Raw genomic sequence first — 23,137 nt, forward strand, 5'->3', positions numbered from 1 at the left:
TTGTGTCCATGGAAACAATAATACACTGCAGACAAAATTGATCACACAGCCAAATCCTCCCTTTCCTAGGGATGACAGTCTTTGATTTTAAATGATATCAAAATTTGGGACAGAGCTGGTCACAAAATACTTGTTTGAAGTGCTCCAATTAACAATGGGCAGTCAGTATGCAGAGTGGGTCACAGGTAACAAATCACGAAGGCTAACTGAAATCTGATCAGCTGCAGCTGGTGACTCTGGAAATCCCAGTGGTCAATGAGGCACATCTTGGAGTTCAAAGGAAAACCTTCACAATGGGTGTTAAGTGGTTGGTGTGTGCACCTAGGCTGGCTTAGTCTGTAATTCCTAACCTCCTGACCTATTGTTGATTTAGCAAGCAAAGTGGAAACTCAGTTCAAGATGGCAAGTTTTGTTAATGCAATAAAATGTGTGGCATCTGTAACAGAACATTGCAATCTATTCCTCCAGCCCTGAGGAATGCTTGTGTTCAGGGCTTCAGCAAGTCTGGGACCAGGAACATTTTAATACAATTCAAGGTTTGGGGTGTGTTCAGGAGAAAGGAAGAGGGGGGAAAGGATCATTTCTTGTCATTATCTTGAGGCCTTTTCAGTGTCAAACCTCAGAGCTGAGCATTTGCATAGTGGATGGTAAGGTTCGAGCAGCAGAGTGGTGTAGAGATTTCAGCGTTGGACTACTACTCTGGAAATCAGGGTTCACTCCCGAGCACAGCTATGGAAACTGACTGGTTGACCTTGTGTGAGTGACACACCCTCAGCTCCAGAAAACTCTGTGATAACTTCGCCTTAGGGTCACCAGAAGTCAGAAATGACTTGAAAGCACACAACAGCAAAGTTCTAGACTAGAGAGTGGAAATGGCAAAAATATTCATTTCCTTTCTCCTTATACAAGGAGAGAGTTTTTTTAAAAAAATTATGGAATGTGTTGCCCTTTTTCAAAATAAAATAAAATTATGCCCCTGGTTTGTTTCTGACCACAATTCAAAGTGCTGGTCATGACCTATAAAGCTCTAGACAGCTCAGGTCCAGATTATTTGAAGAACCTTATCTCCTGCAAGATCATGAACCTGCAAGATCATGAAGGTCTTCAGGGGAAGATTTTCTTTTAGTACTGCCACCATCACAGGCTCACTTGGTGAGGACACAAAAGAGAGTCTTCTCAGTGGCTGCTCCCACACTCAGGAATGCTCTTCTGCAGCAGGTTAAGATGGCCCCCTTGCTGCTTTCTTTTTGCTGGCAAGGTAAGCCATTTCTATTCAAGCAGGCTTGTAATATATAATTATGTCAGGGTGGCATTTAAATGAGGTGTTGCTTTAGTTGTGCTGTTTAACTTTTGTACATTTTTATGTAATTTTATACTTTTTTAGTTAGATGATTTTAATTGTTAATTTTAGATGGTTTTAATTGTTTTAAAAATGTTACTGTATAGTTTTTAAAATGTTTTTATTTGCGAGCCACCTTTGGGTCTTTTTCTGGGAGGAAGATGTCATACAAATGAAAAACAAACAAACAAACCTAATTCCCCATCTGCTGGAATCCTATGTATAAACACTTTGGAATTAGAGCAGTTCATTGCCTCATCTCCTGCTTCTCCTTCCAATTTCTTTTGTTTTATTTTTCATCCTTGACTGGTATCTCATGGTTCTGTACATTCTGGAAGCTCACAGATCTTGTCAGCACACTTTGCTTTTAATCTCTCTCTCATCATTTACTAATGTATACACTTCTACATACCTCACAAGTTCCTTTAGTACATGTAAGTCACCACCATACCTTTGGGTGATCCTGTTTTGTTTCCAAAAACCTGTGAGGCACTTGATCACCCAAGTTTGCTATGAGAGGGAATTATACAATCTGATTTGTATTATGTTTTTTTACTGCATCATTTCTCACACAGGTCTCTCAGCTTCTCCCTTTATTTAAACCTATCATTCTTTGAGCAAAATCTTCCTGTGCCTTTGTTCTCATTTGGGAATTCATTCCCTTTGCCTGGTTCTCTTTTAAAAGTTATTTTTGAGAGGGGCTATAATCTCTTTTGATCTTAATTCAGATTGTTTATATTAAGACAGGAGCTGGGGAGCTGTTTCTGGGATGGGATAAACTGTGTAAAACAAGCATTTTTTTTCTGAGGATGCAAAAATGAATGAATACATACTTAAACTGAGTACATGTTGGAAAATTCATGATGATATTCTTGAAATGTGAAAAAGTAAGGAGAAGGTACTGGATGTGTTTAAAGGTTTAATTTTGTATTATAGAAGGGGATCATGCTAATTGTAGTATTATCCACAATCCAGCTTGATTTGGGAGATGGAAGGAATTCAGACATCTCTAGAGATACAACCTAATAGTATGTAACAACAAAATGATAGAATGGGAGAGTAATAAATCATGCAAATGTTCTGGCCTATTAGCTAATGAGTTTTTTCACATTTTTTTTTTGGATTGTTCATTTTAATTATTTCATTTAGTGTTTTTTCTCCTTTTTCTTGGTAAAATTAGTTTCCAAACAGGATTTAACTTTTTTCCATGAAGCTTAAATTACAAATAAATCACATTATCTATTGCATTTTTTTGGGAAATATCCAAGTATCTGTAGTCAGTTATTATGATGTTGTTGCTGTGTGCCTACAGACAGTGAATGTAGTGCATGCCTTTGTTAAAATCTGGAACATTGTATAAAAGATGGGTTTGGAGAAGAGATCACATTAACAAAGCACAACTTAGCTACAATCCTAAATACAGTACAATAGTATTTGGCATTTCATCTAGTTTATTAAGTTTAAGAGAATTTTGTCAGAGTGATTATATATGCCCCAACAGCTTTTTAAAAAATGTTATGTTTGCATCAGTTGCAAAAATTGCAATTGATTTACTATGGATGAAATGCTTTTTAACACTATATATATCTTATGACATGAGTAAGCATTTAAGTATACAATGGGAATTTGAAGTTGTAATGCTGTGATTAAGAAATTTCTACAGAAGGCTTTGATTGATGGACTGTAAATGCAAAATCAAAGTTAGGCCCTTGAATTACAACAGCTATTTGTTGCCATGGCAGTGTAGGGCAGGTTAAATGTTAAAGATAAGTGAATATGTGCATAACAAGGAGAAGATCTAACAGAACCTTATTTAAGAAACTATAATAGCCTCTTTGAAATTAATGCGGTTTGTGTTCATTTTTCATCATCTCCCAAAATAGCCCTTTCTGTAATTCTTGCATTTGCTATCCCTTAATTTTCTACTTCACTACTGAAGCTAATGACAAATATATGAAGGGAGGGTAATGAATTTCTGCTATAACAGTACATTGGCTGTATCAGTTAATTGTGGTTCCTTGGATTACGATGCAAGCAATTGGTGAATGGCATGATCCAGTGCAATGATTTAATGTAGGGCAATATTATGATTGCTAGTTCACAAATGAGAAATATGCTGTTTTTTTTAAATTGGAATGATTCTTTAAGTCCAAAATCAGTAAACTAGATTTTCAGTAGAATATATTGAGCCTATATAGTAACAGAACCAAACATTCATGTATTTGAGGTATCATACTTTTTGTTTCTCATATGAATGGGATAAAGTGCCATCTCAATTAGCTTTGCGGGAGAAGGAGATGCATTTTGGTATTTTGGCTTTTCTTTATTGTTAGATGTGCAAAAACTGCTTGCCTATTGATCAGTGCACAACAGTCAGGGCTTAAACAGCTGACATCTGCTTACTCTTTTTAAATGCACAAGCACACACACACACACAAAGAGCGAAAGTAGCAAGCCATTTCAGCCTAATCTATCTCAAATGTGTACATGTAAATGGGGGTCCATCTATTGACCTCCATTCTTTTCAGCTGAGGATTGGTCCACATGGTTCATGAAACCAGGAGGGCTGATTTGAAATGCAGATGTCAAGGCACTGAAGTACACACTCTCCTCTCCCCCTCCTCCTGTATCTGTCAGGGTGAAAAATGGCTTGTACAAGGGTCAGTCACCCATACTCACTTAATTACTTTCATTGGACCAACAGAACTGTCACAGGCTGTGGTGGATGCTGGAGCCATTCCTCTCTTAGTATTGTGTATCCAGGAGCCAGAGATCTCTTTGAGAAGGATTGCTGCTTCTGCGCTCAGTGATGTTTCAAAGCATTCTCCAGAGTTAGCACAGACCGTCGTGGATGCGGGGGCAATTGCTCACTTGGCTCAGATGATCCTCAACCCTGATGCCAAACTGAAGGTACTTTTCAAACTACTTTTTTCCTCCTGCTGTCCCATGGAATAAAACTAGAATCCAATTATGACTGGATATTGAGGAAAGCTCTTATCCCCAAATACACATTGCTGAATGAACTGTTGGTAACAAAGGGGATATGGGGTTACCTCAGATGTGACTCCTATGTACACAGTGGAAATAATGTGTGGAAAGGGAATGAGTGCATTTGTATTTAATTGTTGGGATTATTCAGTTTCTTGACAATGGTGTGTAGTGGCAGATATCTGTAGTAATTATTTAAAGAACTTGTCTAAACTATCGTATCTTCTTTATATCTGAAACCTTTGTAACACAGTTTTAATGGGTCAAATATTTATAATTTATAGTTTTGAAATCTTATTTTTGGGTGTACTCAAATGAGCAATTCCTCATTCCTAAACATATTTATTTGGAAGTAGGTCCATTTATTTCAGTGATACTCACTTCCTAGTAAGTTAGCTTAGGGTCTGCATACAAGTCTGTGCATTTAGAATAATGTATTATATATGTGTGTTTTACAACTTTTAAATTTTCCATCATCTGTCTATAGTAAGTCATAACATAGTATGTATATTACTAGTACACAGTATTTATTTTTTAGTAATGCAACTCTTTTTGTCTTTGACATTTTGTAACAATTAACAGCAAATGGCATTTTCCACATACATATTTAATTAATGTAGCATTCTTTTAAACATCTATTTCAAATATTAAAATTTAAATGAGAACAGCTGATGGGGATTTTGTAACTAAAAATAAAGAAACAATGATTTAACGTGTAATACAGTACTCTTAAAGAGTTGTGTAGTACTTTTAAAGCTGCATGTCTTGCCTTCTGCTCTGAATTGCTTGTAGAATAAGTACATTTTGTGAATCTTTATTGCATTTTCTCAGAAGTAGTTCTGTTGAATTTAATGGGACTGTCTTCAAAGTAAGTGTGTTCATGTTTATTGGGAAGAAGCTTTTGGATTGTCCCCCCCCCCTCCATTAAATTAGGAGGACTGTGAAGTGTTATCCCAGTTGGAGGGATGTTTTCTCCCTTTTCTTGATTGCTGTGCATACATGTGCCTGTGTACTTGTAAAGTGTTTGCCTAACAAGCCATTTATAAAACAATCATTCCTATTTACCAGCGTCAGGTGCTATCAGCTCTCAGCCAGATAGCAAAGCATTCTGTGGATCTGGCAGAAATGGTGGTTGAAGCAGAAATTTTCCCTGTTGTACTCACATGCCTGAAGGACTCCGATGAATATGTCAAGAAAAATGCTGCAACTCTAATTAGAGAGATAGCAAGGCATACGCCTGAGGTAAAACCTTGAGAATGCAAATACAAGGTCATGTTATTAGTGTTTATGCTTTAAATAAATGTGCAAAAAAAAATCCCCGGTATTATTCTGTCATTAGGCAAAGTGAAAAGCTCTGTGGAATTTTCATTGGTGCAAAGAAGAAAAAAGGAAATGTTTGTTGCTGTTATTGGATGTGCTTGGAATACAAATAAGGAGTACAGAAATGGGAAAAATCAGCTTTCCTTGTTGGCGGGTTTCAGTGTGGAAGGTATATTTAACAATTGGGAATCAGTGGATAGTGTATGGAAGGCAATATCTGCATGAATGAAGTGCACATATTATTAGACTGCAAACAGTAACGCACTAATAATGCAGCATACAGTAATACCACATATAGTAATAAAACATACAGTAATGTGTTCTGTTCCTCATCCACTTTTTAAATAACTGGCTTTATGCCTGTTTCACAATGTATTTGATTGTTGTTCTCCCACCAACATGAAGTTTCCCTGCCCAATGAATCCTTCAAAATGGTGAGTGGTTTGTAATTCTTTAAAAAAACACATACTTTACTAGTAAAAAACTGATAACTGAGTCATACTCATCCACCGCCACTAAACTAAATAAATCAAATTATGCACCACATGATTGTCTGCCATAGACTTCTGAAGTAAATGTGTGGCTCTATGGGTCAAATACAGAGAGATTCAGGGCATGATTCCTTACCCTTCATCTAAAAATATTGTAGGACCTTAAAAGCTGACACAAAACATCTCCAATTACTATAAAATTAGGCTTTTTTAAAAAAGTGTTAAAAATAATCAACTAGGTCGAGGTTACAGAGTGTTAAAAGAATGAGGTGAAAAGAGGGAATGCCCTCCCTTTCTTGTTGTGCATGAACATTTAGAGCACACCAGGGTCTAATTATTGAGAGCTTTTTATTAATTTAAGCCACAGATCCCACACCGAAATCCGATATTCTCATTATTTCAGGTGCTCTGGGGCTTTAGGGACAATGCCCCCCCCCAAAATATCACAAGGATAATGTGAGAAGTGCTATTTTAGCAGCTCTGATGCTGTGGGGGCTGGGGGGAGGAAGGAGGATTTGGGGAATCCTCCCTGTAGTCAAAACTTCCTTTGTGCCACAGAGCACAATCTCCACAGGAGTCCTCGCTCAGAGTCTAAAAGCTCTTGCATTTGAAGCGGTGGAGGGGGGGGGGAAGAGGAGAAAGAAGGGGTGGTGGAAGGAGGAGGAAGTGCTGGTTGAATTGCAGGCTGCAGCAGTCTCTGTAGATGAATCTGGTATTGCACTCCAATGCAAGGATATATCTCCCATCGGGCCTCTTCTTGAATATAGGATTTGATCTTGAGGGAATCTTGTTAATTTGCTCTTCAAGGGACAGTGTAAATGGGTGTCTTACAGTATTAGATGTCCTATTTTACACTTATTTATCAAGCTAGCAGATCTTGTTCAAAATTAAATCGGTGCACATTCTGTGTGAACCCCCCAAATGTAGTTGGAGACCTGGTGGCTTGAACCACAAGCCTCCTGACTGGGATGTGAAAAGTTCCAAACCATCTTTAGTGACTGTGCTTCTTGGTTATACAGCAGGATTAAAGAGCAGATTTATTAATCTGAGGGATTTCTATGGTACTCTTTCAAAATAATGCCTAGCATGACTTACAGTAAACACAAATAATTCCAATTAAAAATAAATAAAGAACGCATTGAAGGTTACAACCGTTATGAGCAAAACAAACCAATCCAAGATAAAACAGATCAAACTGCATTGAAAGACTGGAGAAATAGGCTTTTGGCAGGTGCTGAAATGAATTTAAAGTAGGTGCCAGATAAGGAGACCCAACAGTGGTAACTGTCATGGTGGAATAAGTGCTGTGGCCCACAACTGCTGAAGTGGGCCTCTGTTTTTTTGTTTTGTTTTGTTTTTTGAATTATTTAATGGACAAAAACTATCTTTAAAAAATCTAGTGGCTTGACAGTCAGAAGAGAAGAGTTTGATATGGTGGCCATAGCTCCCATCTTGTTGTTACAGTCAGGTTGTTTCCAACATGGTGACTTAATTTTTCTTTAATGCTTCTGGGTCTTGATGCCTCACCTGGCACTTCTCATCCTTTCATTACTACATCATCACCACACCATGGTCCTCTGATAAGATTATATGGGAAGAGGCTAGCAGGATAGTGCTACCCTGAGTACTCTCAAAACAGATGCTTTCTCTGTAGTTGAACTTCCCTGGGGAGAGCTTTCCATAGTTAGGGCAATACTGGTGAGAAAGCCCTTTCACTTTAATAGCCAGAAAAGCAGGGTCATTCAGAAAAGGGTCTGTGATATTAGCATATGGAAGCAGGTGATGTTTCTTGGAAGGCTTCTTCACAGTGTTAGGATACAGCACTTGTTAGGTGCTTTGTGAAATCTTGGAAAGGCTTATTTTCAAAATACATTAACACTACAGTCTGGCACACAGGTGCTATGGATTTCAAGGTGATTTTTATGTTTTTAATAAACTGAGGGCTAAGCAAGAAGACACACTTCCATCAATATCATTTCTTTATGTTATATGAATTCTTCATATTCATCAGCAACTAGAGTGCTCTGCTTTTGTAGAACGTAACTGGTGGACATGCATTGTACTGCTGATGCAAAGCCATTAGTAGCTTCCAGCTGTCTTCCAAGAACATTTCAAAATATTTTTTTCTTAAAAAGTTCAAACTTATACAGTTCCAGATAACTATGAGATAATTCCACATGTAGTTCAATTATATTTTTTTACCCTGTGTTCAAACTCTGTTATATTGAATTCCTTCATAGAATACAACCATGATAAATTAAAACTGAATATTCTGTTTGTGTGTAGAAGGCACATTTTTACTGGCTCTTGTCCTTTTTCCTTCCCTCAGATACAGTACATGTCAAATCCAGGGAATGAAAAAGTATATGAAAGTACTGTCATACTTTCTAATTGGGATAACTTTAAACACCAAGATTGCTTTATTATTATTTCCCATGTTTTTATTTTTGTTGACCCCATGACCAGGAGACTGGCATAAATACCCTAAAGGCACCAGATTACTTGGAGGGGAGATCACCAACCACTGCCAGGTACTGTAGGCTATATTTCAGAGGAAAGAACTGACAAAACCACTTCTGAGTATTCCTTGCCTAAGAAAACCCTATGAAAATCATGAGGTTAACGTGAGATAACAAACAACATGAAGCACACATGAATGGGAGACCTTTAAAACTTCATCAACTGCCTTGTTCTGGTCTTATAAATTTAGGTCCATGGCTTTCTTTATTGAATCAATCTATCTGTAATGTGGCTTTCCTCTTTTCTTACTGTCTTCAGTTTTGTTGAACATTATCTTCTTTTCCAGTTAGTCATACAATCTTGTAATACGTCCAAAGTATGAAAGCCTCAGTTTAATCATTGGGGCTTGCAATAAAAGTTCCGGCTTAATTTGCTCTGAGATTTGTTTGTTGGTTTCTTTCTTTTGGTAGTCCTTGGCATCCATAGAACTTTCATCCCAGGATTATGTTTCAGATGTGTTAGTTATTTCTTGTCAGCTTTCTTTGCTGTCCATGTAGTGACATAGATGTTTCTGACTTCGGTTTTCTGACTTTGGTGTATAGCTTATACCTGTCAGTTGTACATAGTTCCTTCATTGCTACCCTTCCAAGTCTTAGTCTTCTTCTGATTTTTTGATTGCAGTTTCCATTTTGATTAAAGACAAGTTATAGAAAATCTTTTCCATCAAAGATTACTATTGGATAATTTTTCTTTTGGTTCTCTCTGGGCTAAATGTGAGCCTTTGAGATATGGCAGAATGGGAAGAAGTAAAAAAAAAAGATCAGTGTTACGTGGCAATTGGATTAGAGGTAAAGAAACCTCATCCAACTTTGTTTTATCAAATTTTAAACTCTTAAATATCCAAGCAGTGAACAATACAGATCTAATATAATGCAGTAAATTAGATTAGAGAGTAACCAGTATTTAAAACAATTGTGAAAACCTACACCTAGGTCACAGTTCAGAGAAAACTTGCATGAAAAGAAATGTTTTGAACAAGCAAAGGATACCGAACAGTGACTTGCTTAATAAAAATTAGTAGGGAATTCCATAATAGACATATTCCCTGTTATTAATAGACAAAAGGTGAACAACATGTTGCACTGTTAGGCTTGTACTGCTGAACAATGTCATTGGGCAAAGGAGAATGGGCAAAGGAGAAAGCAGAACCTTGTTCTTGTGCTTTTAGGTTGTTATATACATCAAACCTTGACACTAGCTCAGTAGCATGATGTTAGTTAGTTTCATTTTTATGCTGCCTTTCTCACAGAAAGGGACCCACAGAGGCTCACAATGTTAGATGTTAGTATATTGTTAGCCTCTCATACATGTTGTTGTCAATAACTTAGGTCATCTGGATATGGCCTTCACTTCAGGGGAAGTTACCTGTGATAGTCCAAATACTGCTAGGAAGTGGTATGATTATTTCAGCGGGGAGTGATTTTTTTTCATCTTGAGACCACCCCGTCACCACTTGACATAAAGACCAGTTGAGGGGATGTCCTCTTCTGTGTGTTGAGCCCTTGATAACTTGAGTTGACTCCATGATGTTCATGGATGCCATGAAGTCTGGAGGTAACCTAGAGGCTGCTTTGGTGGAGATCATAGTTCTCAGTTCCTCTAGAACTCCACTTGAAAAACAGCCTTTGCTCTAGCCCTCTAAGAGAGGCTGCAGGATTGACAGTCCACTGGCATCATCTGCAGTCTTTCTCTGTGGCTCAACACCAGCTGATGTTCAGTATAGCCCAAGGTCAAGTGGTTTCCCAGTGACAAAGATCAGTCCTACAGAATAGGGCAACAGTTCTTCTTCATGACCTTATCTAAATTGGTTCTACACTGAGTATCTGGGCAGACAGAGCTGGATTAGTTCTGGCCTTCTCAGTTTACCTAGTTGTTGTTGCTAACTGCCTTAAAATTGACTTTGACCTATGGTAACCCTATGAATGAGAGTGCTCCAAGCCACCCTATAAGCAGCCGCCCTGCTCAGCTCTTGCAGATTCATGGCTGTGGCTTCTCTGAATCTATGCATCTTGTATATGGTCTTCCTCTTTTTTCTATTGCTCTCAGTATTATCAAGCATTGTTATCTTTTCTAGTGAGTCCTTTCTTTTCATGAGATGGCCAAAATGCAACAACCTCAGTTTAGTCATTTTTACTTTTAGGGAGAGTTTGGGCCTGATTTGCTCTAGGATTGGACTTTTTAGCATTCCATGGTATTTGCAGAACTCTTCTCCAGCACCACAACCCAAATGAGTTGATTCTCATGCTATTAGCTTTCTTCACTGTTTAGCTTGCACAATCATGCATAGAAATGGGAAATATAATAGCATGGGCAATCCTATCTTTAGTATTTAATGAGATATCTTTACACTTCTGGATCTTATTCCTTCATATTTGTCCTTCTAAGGTGAAATCCTCTTTTGATTTATTGGCTTCAGTCTCCACTTTGATTGATGAATGAGCCAAATATGGACAATCTTAAACTATTCCGATGCCGTGAACAATTTCAAAATCTTACCCAGTTATAATGTTAATTCAGGTTATTTGACTACAGTTGTGGATGAGCCACAAGGACCCCAGAACTGTTTTTAAAGGGAGGCCTTGATATTGGTAGGTGGGTACTTATTAATTTTGCCTATTTGCAGGTACTTTCAAGAGAAGGTCAAAATACTTTCCCCATTCATTATCACTGAAATATTCTTAAATATAAGCCCTCTTGCCAGTTCAGTGTCCACAAGGGTTCAGTGTAGCTTACCTTGAAGTAATTCTGCATAGGACAGACTGCAGGAAGCCTTAATTATCCATAGGAGGGCTCAGTGACTACAGCTGTCTTAATAGTGCTTGAGCATTTAGTACATTTCTAATTGGCAATTCCTAAGGAAGCTCAACTACATAAGAATCTGGATGGAGAGCTCATTCCCCCCCAGCCTGGTCTTAGGAGAGACTCAAGCCCTTCCCCCATCTGTTCCAGAGTCCATGATAAGTGTGATTTTATTTAATGACATGGATTAAATACTGCAAGAATATTGCCAAGTCAAATGGGACAGTGGAGGAACAAAGAGTCCCATTAGGAATATGCCCGGAACTAGAGAGAGGGAGAGATACGAAACATTTAGAATCCTTTCTCCTTTGATGGGAAAATCCTCCCCAACCTTAACTTCCCCTGTCCAGATTAGTGAAATAAAGATAATATCCCCCTTAAATCAGTTCCACTGAAGTACATCTTTTAAAATCACACCCTACTTCCACTACACATACAAATATAATCAACCAATCAGTTCATTTAACTGTTTGCACACTCCTGTTTGCCATGTCCACTTTCTTTACTCAGCTGATGGTCAAAGAATCAAGTTCTAATACAGGTCTTTGCACTGAACAAAATACCACCTTCTGCCACTACTTACATGCTCACAAACATATATGATAAAGCCCACCCAATCACAAGGAGCCAGGAAAATCAGATACCTTGCAGCACTAATGATGCAGAACCCTTCCAATTTAAATGCTCCCCTCTTGTCTCTGAATCTCAGCGAGTGATTATCACTGTAGTCAGTTTAAGTATGTCCCTCTTGTTTTTGGAAGAATAATGCTTATTTTTTCTGTGAGTTCACTCATACTATATGTGGTTTGCATACAGAATATCCCAGGTTCAGTTTTCAGTGTAGGCACATAAATTCAGGGAGAACATGTGTTTCTAACCCTATACAGCCAGTGCCAATAGGTTTGTATAGTACTGAACTAGAAAGACGGATGAATTGATTTGGTTCTTAATATGGATAGGTACATCTGTCTGCCTATAGACTCTACAGATGATAGTGATCTGTGCTGTACTTCATAATCCATTTGTACTGTATCTATAGTGATCACAGAGATTGGCATACACATACACAGTGTAGCACTGTGTGTGTGTAGCACTGCTCCTTCTGCAGAAACAAATGGGGCGGTTCTTATGGGTTTTAAAATTGCTGCGCAGACCAGAGTCACTGAATCCAGTGCTTTGTAGTAATGAGTAGTAAGTAGAAATGGATTCACATTAGCACCTCGGAAGAAGAAGAAGATTGCATTGCATTATGCTTTTCTAATTAGTATGTACCTGTAAACATCTGTTCAGCATATAGCAGGGCTGATTAACCACAAGGGTCTTTTTTCAGTTCAGTTATATGTGAATAATTGGATTAGCTCATTTCAATGTGTACCAGCAATGGGGGAGGGGAGCGACTTGGCAAAAGACTGCTTGACCATACAATCTGATACTTTGTTGAAACTGTAGCATCTCTTAACCCTTCTGGTTTATCTCCTTTTAGCTTTCACAACTTATAGTAAATGCAGGAGGAGTTGCTGCTGTCATTGACTGCGTTGGCAGCTGCAAAGGAAATGTTAGACTCCCAGGGATCATGATGCTGGGCTACGTGGCAGCTCATTCGGAGAACCTTGCCATGGCAGTGATAATCTCCAAGGTCAGTTCTTGGTTCCTGATAATTGCAGTCATCATGGTATTGTGAGAAGATTATGCAAGCATGCATGGGGTGAATGGTGAAAAACTTTTCTCACTCTCTTATAATATTAGAATTCAGTTGAAGCTGAAGTTGAATTGGAGGAAATCCATTACAGATAAAATGAAGTAGTACCTTGCACAGAGCATATTTTAATAGTAGAATTCACTTTCACAGAATATTATGGTGACTACCAGCTTGGTTTGCTTTATAAGAGTGTTAGAATTTATGGAGGTTAGATCTATCAATGGCTACTAATCATGATGATTTTTTTAATTACTTTATTTCACAGTGTAAGACATACAATTCATAATCAGATCCTTCAGTTGACATAAGTTTAGCCAAAACAACTTGCTTTAACAGAGAACTTTTAAAAGAACAATTATTATTTAAGCTAGCAGCCATAACATCTGAATTGTATTTTGTTACTTAATGTTGGTGTAGTCCTACACATTCGTGGGAGAAAACTGGTTTAAGCATAACAAAACAGAAACAACCTGGTGTTGGGGGTATGAGGAACCTGGGTTCCCTCCCCCCACCAAACAAAAAAAACCTGGCTTGAAGAGAGTCCGAAATTCGCATTTCGTCTATATTATTATATATACAATATATAGTCAATTGACAGACATAATAAAGTAGATATAGATAGAGAAATAAGTTCCGCCCAAACTATAGCCTTTTGTCTTAAATCTGGGGATTTCAATCCCATAATCTGTTGACCTTTTCCCATTTCCTTTGGAAATGTTGTTCCGTTTTTCCATTTATAACCATTGTCAATTTATCCATTATAGATAAATCAAATACTTTCATAATCCAATCTTCAAGTAGATCTGTGCTTAATACATTCCAGTGTCTAGCAAATGTAAGGCGAGCTGCTGTGACCAAGTACAGAACAACTCCTCTTTCATCTTGATTTAATTTTACTTTTACATCTTCCATAATATTCAATAGATATAGTTTAGGGTTTAGTTCGAATTCGATTTGCAAAATATCTTGCATTTTAGCATGTATCAATTTCCAGAATTTAGTCGCTTCGGGACACTGCCACCACATATGATAATAAGATGCATTAGGTTGTTTACATTTCCAGCAGCTGCTGTCTTTATTTCCTTTTATCTTGGCCAATTTTAATGGTGAGAGATGCCATCTATAAAACATTTTATAATAATTCTCTGTTAGATAAGTACTTCTTGTAAATATTAGATTCTTCTTTCAAACTTTCCCCCAGCTTTCTAATTAAGTATCATTGCCAGTATCAGAGTTGCTATGCCTCTGTGTATCAGTTGCTGAGGAATGGGAGAGGGAGGATGCATTTCCAGTCAGGACCTAGGGGGATGGGCTTCCCATAGAGAATGGGTGAACCACTGTATGTAAAAAGTGCTTGACTAGATAAGGTTTTGGTTGGATCCAGCATGGCTCTTTCTATCTTGCTATGACTGTAGCACTAGCATTTGAGCAGTGTGTTCAAGAGACATGGCAAGACATACCATTTCATTTCATTTCATTTATTACAATAAATAGCCAGCATAGCAACATGTACCAAAGACAAAGGATACATCTACTTGTACGAAACACTGTGTGTGACATGATTTGAAGACTCATCTGCAAAACCCCTCTCTGCCATGATGCTTATGCAAGTTCTTAGGATAGATCTCTCAAGCTAACTTGCTTCAGAGAGTGAATGAGCGAGATTGGGGTTTTTTGTTTGTTTGTTTAAGGATAATATTGCAATAGCAAGTGGGAGGGAAAAACTATGGCGGGTTACAAACGGCCCTCAAGGGGCCATTTTCCTGCCGCCGCCATTCGCTGCGTAGGGAAGCCCCAGCGGCCAGACCGCGAGGCTTCCCCGCACAGCGAAAAAGGAGCGCCAAAATGGCGCTCCTTTTTGAAACACGGAAGTGGCGCTGCGAGGGGCGGAGCGTGCCCTCGCGGCATCACTTCCGCCGCGACACGTCTGGACGCACAGCGTCCAAGACATCAAAATGGCAGCGCCCATGTGGATGGGCGCCGCCATTTACGACGCGCTCCATGCGTACTGGGAGGAAGGGCTGTGAGGAAGGTAAGAACCTTCCTAACCCTAATACGGCCCTTCCTACCCCTAGTACGCGCAGAGCACATACTTTTTGGCGGTTTGTAACCTGCCCAAGTGTGTTATCTTGAACTTCTTGTAAAGGCTGAATATAAATATTTTTTTAAAAAATATCTCAATTCCATCAACATCACAGGCAGATTTTGTGAGAACTCTTGAGGACCCATTCTCAGTGGCTGCTCCTGTGGAATTCCTTCCCACAGGAGCAGGCAAATATCTTTTTTTTTTTTTTTTTTTTGACAAACCTTAAATGGTTGCTGCAGAATAGCCTTTTAAGGGGGGGGGGGTGCTGCTGTATTTTTATCTGCATTGTTATCTCTTAAATGCTTTTAAACTGTTTTAATTAACTTATTTTTTTAGAACATTTGTGATTAGCTTATAGTTGCATTTTGTTTAATCAGGTTGTGAGTTGCCTTGGGTCCTGTGTTGGGAAAATGTCAGGAAATAAATTGACAAATCAATAATCAAATAGAAAATATGGCAGTCCCACTGTAAAACAGGTTGGATTTTCATCTAAGATCACTGGCGAAATGCTTTGAAAAAAGTGATGATTTCACTCCTTTAAGGCAGATATCATCTTAGAAAAGATTCTAAAATGCAAAGTTATACAACTGAGCACAAGTTAGAATCATACAAACCATTGTATTCCCTATTACCATGTATGGATGTGAGAGCTGGACAGTTAAGAAAGAAGACAGGAAGAAAATCAACACCCCCCCCAACCTCTTTAAGCAATGAAAGACAAACAAATTGGTCTTAGAGCAGATCAAGCCGGAAACTTCCCTGGAAGCCAAGATGACCACACTGAGGCTGTCGTACTTTGGAAACGTCATTAGAAGGGAGGACTCATTGGAAAAAACAATAATGCTGGGAAAGGTGGAGGGAAGAGAGGAAGGCGACATGTAGATGGATGGACTCTATTAAGGGGGTTATGGGTATGGGGTTGCAGGAATTAAGTAGAGCAGTGGAGGACAGAGGGTCTTGGAGATGTCTCATGCATAGGGTCACCATGAGTCGAGATTGACTTGAGGGCAGTTAACAACAACAAAATCATAATTCAGTGGTAGAGCACATGTTTTTTTTTATGTAGATGGTTCCAGGTTCGAATTCTAGCATCTCCAGGTAGGGATAAGAAACAGTCCTGTTGACAGGCTTGAACTAGATACCTCAATGGTCTTACTCTGTGTATCGGGCAGCTTTCATGTCCTAGTAGAATTCCTCCCTCATTGCATTGTCTATAAAGATGATTAGGTATCAACCTTGATGCTTGTGGCATCTTGCTTTCAAAACAGTGATCTTGGGATTATACTCATAACCTGTTCGTAGAAGTGCTTAACAAGTCAATCCTCCCATTAAGTTGTGCACTCTTGCAGCAGAATGAAAAAGTGAGAAATACAGCAAGCACTATGTCTGACCTCATCTGCAAGTATATATTTTTTATACTTGCAGATATAGCCAAGGTTTGTCTCTTGGCTTTTTAAAATGACCAACTAACTGGTCTTAATCTTTTCCTTTGCTGAGTATATGACATAGGTCTGGGAGAGCCTTGAATACTACATAACCGCAGCCTTACCACAGCCTTTCCCCATTTGCCACCCCCCACCTTGAAATCTCTTTAAGGAATGAAACTTCAACACTGGAGTGGAAAGAGCTGCAGATTATACCATGCAGTGGGAGAGAAGGAAATAGGGATTCGAATTGGATCTCTCTTTCTAAAGTTGTAGCTCTGTCTGTAGCAATGTGTGTGGGGTTTATGTGTGTTTGATCAGTTCCATAGGGCCACCCTAATTTCTCTTTAAATAGTTTCTTGTATGTATAAGATACTTCCTTTAGATACCATTAATTTCCATAGTGACATTATGAGAGGAAATCCTTAAACACAATCCAGATAGAATTAAACATATGTATGCACCACTGATGTGAAAGGGAGAATAAAGCACAGGTTTGATTTTCTTGATGACTCTAAAATCAGTGAAACCTAAAATGTGTACATATGGCTGGATTGTGCCCTTGCTTATTAAGTAGTCTCCATTATTTCATCCCTTTGATAAATTCCACAAAGATAACAGTGATTTACTTCTCAGGATTCTTTGGAGGACAAAGAAGGATTCTGAAGGAAATTACATGTCAAAAATATGACTGGATACAGGGTGGAATTTTTATGTTTTTAAAACAAAAATACCATGGCTATATTAAATTGTACTCCAAAACCTGAGTTATGTGCCTACTCACTGTGCCTGGTATGCAGTGGAATATTAGAGTCCTGAGGTTGTTGCCTTTTTCAAAAAGGTTATGGATTAGTTTGCTAGCACAGTTTTGCATTTTCATGAGATGCTAATTGAGCTGTGTTTTTCCAAACAGCAGAAAGGAAATTGGCAAATGGCTTCTTAGAATAAATATTTGATTTCTCTGCTTTAATTGTCTTTAAAATGAGAATTTATAAAATGGGTATCTTTTATTATGTCAGTATGCCTGCTTTGCTTCTATTCTAGTATACTTAAAGCAAAAAACTTATATGCCATAGAAAACAAAACATCACATTTGTGCTCTGGCCTGTTACGATAAAAGACTCACAGTTTGGAAACTCTATTGAATAGAGTATTGATAAACAGGAATCAGTTTATCTCTTAAAACACAGAATATAGTTTAGTTTTCTTGCATTGGTTTATTTAAAACAGCAAACTGTTAACCAAGCTTTTGTGTCTGAGATTTCCTACTTTGCAGCGGGTTCTGCTAGATGACATGACAGTGAGAGAGGAAGTCTAATATTTCAGTGCCTTCTGCGCAATATAAGTATTAATGGTGTGCACTCTCTCTCTCTCGTTTTCTCTCTTTAAATGTATCAAATGATTCTTGGTGGATAGTAGAATTTATTGATTTTTTTTGTGTGTGCAAAGTATTCTAATTATAAAATTGTCAGGACTAAAAGGCAATCTGACTGATGAAAGTTCCAGTCTACATCTGTAAGGGTCAGTGCCCACATGAATAATAACTTATTAGTTGTGTTTAGATTTATTGTGTGCAGTGAACAAAGAAAAAAATAGAACATAAATATAAAAAGATTCCTGCTGGGGTCGGGGATGGGGAAAGGGGAGCAATCCACCCCATACTTTGAGCTGCACCCCATCCATTCATTCCTGTGGGCCTTGCGTGGGAGCCTGATGGAAATCTTATTGAAATGAATGGAAGGAGGACAGAAGCAGTGTTTGGCTGGTTTCCAGAAAACCTAGGAAGGAAACCTGAAACCCTGGAATTTCAGTGCCTGATAAAAGCACCAGCTTTGCTTTTCTGTTTGAGACCTGAATTGTGGCACCTGCTCCCTGAATCCATTTGAAAGCAATAAATGTGTCAGCTCTCACTGACCTTATCACAGGGAAATTGGCAGAGTTAATATTCTTCTGATGCTTATATTCATAGCATTAAGGAATGATCCTCACAGGCTACGTGAGTGACAGTATTCTCACAGCTACTTTGAGCTGTGTGTGTGTGTGTGTTTATAGACAAAGAGAGAGAAGTGTTTTATTTCCCCCTCCCGTTGCTGTCCACAGCAGTCTTTTTAAGGGTCTCCAAATCGGTCCTGGATTCATAGAATTTTGTGCTTTTGATTACTTCTGCAGGGAGTTCCACAACTGGCAGTGTGCTTGTCAGAAGAGCCAGAAGATCATATTAAGGCAGCAGCTGCATGGTCTTTGGGACAGATTGGGAGACACACTCCAGAACATGCTCGGGCTGTTGCTGTAGCAAATGTGTTACCCGTGTTGCTTTCTTTCTATATGGCAAGTGAGAGTTCAGAAGATCTTCAAGTCAAAGTAAGCCAATTTACTTTTCCAGTTAACAGCAATAACTTGTTCTTAGAATTGATCAAACCACCCCTGATCCTTGCCAATGCATGTACATTGTCCAGTTAAAGATGCATAATAATAGGGTGACATGGAAAGAGAGCCATGTATGCGGCCTTGAGCTCCTGAGAGCTGCAGTCCAACAACATTTGGAGGGCAATACATGTCTGCACTCTGATTTATGTAGCTAATAAATGAATATTTACAAATGAAATATTCATAGAGCAGGACCTCTCTGAAAGATTGAAGCAATCGGATAAGTTCATAAACAGCCTTTGAAATATCTCAGTCTAAAGCTTGGATATTATTTAGGAAATAATGGAGAAATCAAATAGTGGAGAACTGGAGGGCAAAGGGGCCTAGCCCTATCTTTAAACCTGTTGCAAATAGCTGATTGGTGGTATTTGTTGAGCTGGAGCTACATGTTTAAGAGCCAAACTGGAGAACTGGGCTGGGCAATTTGTGTGCAGAATCTGCTTGCATGCACAATTCTTCAGCTAGGCCCAGTAATGTATGTCTGTGGTTCCAAACGGGGATTGACTCAATCATGTCCACTGGAATAAAGCATTTAAAGATCACATTAATCACCAAAATGTTAGCTATTAATTGATGAATTAGCAACAATTATGAACACAATGACTGTGTGAAATGCTTGTGATTTGCATCATTGGAGGGATTCTTCTGTCAATGAAATCATGGGTATAGAAGTATATTTATACACAGGACAGAAAGGGATGGAGTTTGACTGCAAAGCTTCTACTCATAGGTGGCGCATTCAGAGAGATCCCCATACATCTTATCAAAGCACTGTTTCTGTCCTGGTGCCCCTTGTCAGCACAGGCTTAGGCAGAACAGTAGTCTGTTACAGGAAATAGGAAGCCAAAATGTACCTCTTCTGTCCCCCTCAAGTTCTCTTTCTGCACTTTACCACAATATCCAAAGGAGAGGTAGAGCCAAGATTCTCTTGATATAGTACCTCGTATGCATTATCAACATGGATTTTATTGAATCAGATTTCTCCATCATCTCTGTGCGGCATTTTAAGACTAATTTTCTATCTGTTGTTTAATTATTGTCTGCTGTTTTATTGTTTAATGTATTATTATTATTATTATTATAAGTGTCAACAACAATCATATATTATACAACGTATCAGTAATTGTAGTAGTAGTTATTGTGTGCCTTCAAGTTGTTTCCAGTTTATGGTGACCTTAAGGATATAGTAGGGTTTTCTTGGCAAGATTTGTTCAGAGGTGGGTTGCCTTTACCTTCCTCAAAAATAGACATTAAGAATAAAACAGTGAAATTGCAAATACAAAATTAGTCTTAAATTGCTATCTTGATAGTCTAAACTGAAACAAAAAGTGGGCTAAAAATTAAAAAAATCAAAATCAGTACATTTTCACAACATTGTATAGGGATAAGGAACAATGGGATTAAGGTAATGCATATTATAGTATTGGGGAGATACTTCTAATTTGTCAAACTAGAAATATATTTGTCAAATTGGAAATATGTCAGCAAATTCAAAATATATTGTGAGCCAGAGCACAACTGCAAAACTGTGCAGGCTAGCCACATATGACTGATATAATCTGCATATTATTTTTCACAACTGTAGCTGATATTAAGTTGTTGGTGGAAATATTGTATGGATAAACTCCATAATTTTCTGAATTTGATCTTTTTTAACTTCTCTGAAGTACCCCATAAATCAAGCAAATGGTAGTGGGGGAAACAAACCTGGGGATTTATAGCCAGAGAGACTGTTTGTTCATTACCTGTGCCTGGTTCTTTTAACTGGAGACGTAATGGATTGATCTGAGACGTCAATCCACCTGTACTTCAGTCCTACTGTTTTCCACTTTGCCAGGCATTATCATCTTTCTCCAGTGACATTATCTCATGATATGTCCAAAGTATGACACCCTCAGTTCAGTCACTTTGGTTTCCAGGGAGAGCACAGGCTTGATTTGCTCTAGAACCCAATTATTTGGGTTCCATAGTATCCCTAGAGTCTGTTTAACTACCCTAAAGGCATCAGATCCTGTCTCATCTTAGAAGCTAAACTGGCACAACTCTGGTTAGTACTTGGATGGGAGACCATCCATGAATACCAGGTACTGTAGGGTATATTTCAGAGGAAGAGACTGAGAAAACTACCTGAGACCTCAGATCTTACCCAACCTGGTGCCCTTCAGATGTCTTGGGCTGCAACTCCCAGCATCTCTAGTTGGCAGGGACCTGCTCTTATGATATTTACTGCACACAAGTTGAACAAGTGGGGTGATAGAATGCAGCCGTGCCTGACTCCATTGCCAATTGGGAAACATTCTGTTTCTCCATATTTTGTTCTAACAGTACCCTGTTGTCCTACCGGTAAGAACAGATTTCTCATCAGGTCTCATCAGTAGGCCAACATTTAAATGTATAACTTTCCCAACCTTCGGTCTGGAATGGTACAGCCCATTTTGCTACTTCAGGATGCTACCACCTTATTCTGTTTCTTGAGTAGACCAAGCCATTGCTGCTGCAGCCAGGAAAAAAGCAATATGGAAGTGGCTCCCCCCAGTGTTCCACTAACATATCATTTAGGTCTTCTTTCCAAGAAAAACAAGAGTTGAAATCAGGGTGTTCACATTTACCATTTCTGCTGCACAGGATATGACATAATACTGCCTGAGTCATGGAAAGTTTGGGGGGCCTCTTTAGAGTTTTGCTTTCTTTTGAGAATAGCAATGGGCATGTAATATGCAAGTCAAGTGATTTAGAAGTGTACAGGCTGGGGAATAACACATGGAAAATAATCAAGAGCACACATTATCCACTCCATAAGAGAAACATGGAACACCACACAAGAACAGAGTCCATAATTCTGTGCTCCTTTTCACTCTTTCTCTGTGTGCCTCTCTCTTTATTTTTAAAAATTCCATTTGTAGGAGCATATGTCTTTCCAGAAGGTTGTTCTTCTAAGGCAGGTGTGGGCAAGTTGTTGCATTTATCATGCCCTCTCAGTGGTACTAAAACTGCCATCTTCGCTCAGTTTTGATTATGCCGGCTAAGTTTGATGAGAGTTGCAGTCCAACAACCTTTGGAGGGCAACACATTCCCACACCCTGTCTCTCATGAAACCAGAAGGCATAATTAAAGCCAAAAATAAGGGGGAGAAATATCTTATTGCAACAGGGACTGTCTGTTTCATACTTAAGGATGTGCCATTAATGCCCTTGCTCTTGACTCTACTAGCACATAGATAGGGTTGCCTTGTTGGATACCTAGCATGCACTGCTACAGGAGTGGAGGAAGGGGTAGTCCTCATCTATTTGTACAAACTGCTAGAATATTCATGGATCAGATCCTTCTACCTTTCTCAGGAGTCTCCTTACGGTAACCAGGTGTACAGCATCCATGATACAGGGTGGACTGGGTATTGCACTAGATCCATTCATGAACCTCTGGTTAAGTTCAGAATTAAATTATTGTTTTGCAGAGCCAGGTGGATGTCAAACCTACTCTGGACTCTCCCCCCCCCCCCACCAGTTCACCTTATTTCATAATTTAGTGCGGTTGAAGTATTCTGTGTCAGCAGATTTACAAGAGGCATCTATGTTCTGCTGCACAGAAACTCATAGGACTGGAATCTAAGCTGCTCATGCAAAATAAATAAAAAAATATCACAAGATCCTGCAGTGCTGGAAAATAACATACCAGGCCAATTTTCTTGATCCAGTCTTTCTCGACTTGATGCTGCCTATATGTCCCATTAACATAGGCAGTGGTGAGGAATCATGGGAATTGAAATAGAAAACATAGTAGCCATGGTAGGGAGGAGTGATCTATTCTGATGGGAAGCATCTGTCTTCCCAGGATTTCCGGGAGATGTTTCTCCCACCACATACTGCCTGAACATCCTAACTGAAGAGTAGACTAAGGGCAGGGTCATAGGTTGCATGAACACCTAAGGCCTTTTTTGCAACCCCAACCCCCAGCTTGTCCCAGTCCACCCCAATGGCTCTTTCAGCCAAAAATATTTCTTATGAAAAAATCCCAAAATGATCATTTGCCACTTCCGCTGGCCCC

At 38.8% G+C, this 23,137-nt stretch overlaps 1 protein-coding gene across 1 annotated transcript in view; it reads left to right on the forward strand.

The window, feature by feature from the left end:
- Positions 1-23,137, forward strand: part of SPAG6 (sperm associated antigen 6) — a 60,634-nt gene that overhangs the window by 24,596 nt on the left and 12,901 nt on the right. The window contains exons 5-8 of the mRNA XM_089533353.1: positions 4,044-4,249; positions 5,396-5,569; positions 12,941-13,093; positions 18,836-19,027. Coding sequence (XP_089389479.1) covers positions 4,044-4,249; positions 5,396-5,569; positions 12,941-13,093; positions 18,836-19,027 — 725 coding nt within the window. The remainder of the gene's footprint in view (positions 1-4,043; positions 4,250-5,395; positions 5,570-12,940; positions 13,094-18,835; positions 19,028-23,137) is intronic.

The sequence above is a fragment of the Sceloporus occidentalis genome, unplaced genomic scaffold (assembly GCF_023333645.1).
Source record: "Sceloporus occidentalis isolate IW3139 unplaced genomic scaffold, rSceOcc1.0.p SCAF_7, whole genome shotgun sequence".
In the NCBI taxonomy this organism is placed as follows: Eukaryota; Metazoa; Chordata; class Lepidosauria; order Squamata; family Phrynosomatidae; genus Sceloporus; species Sceloporus occidentalis.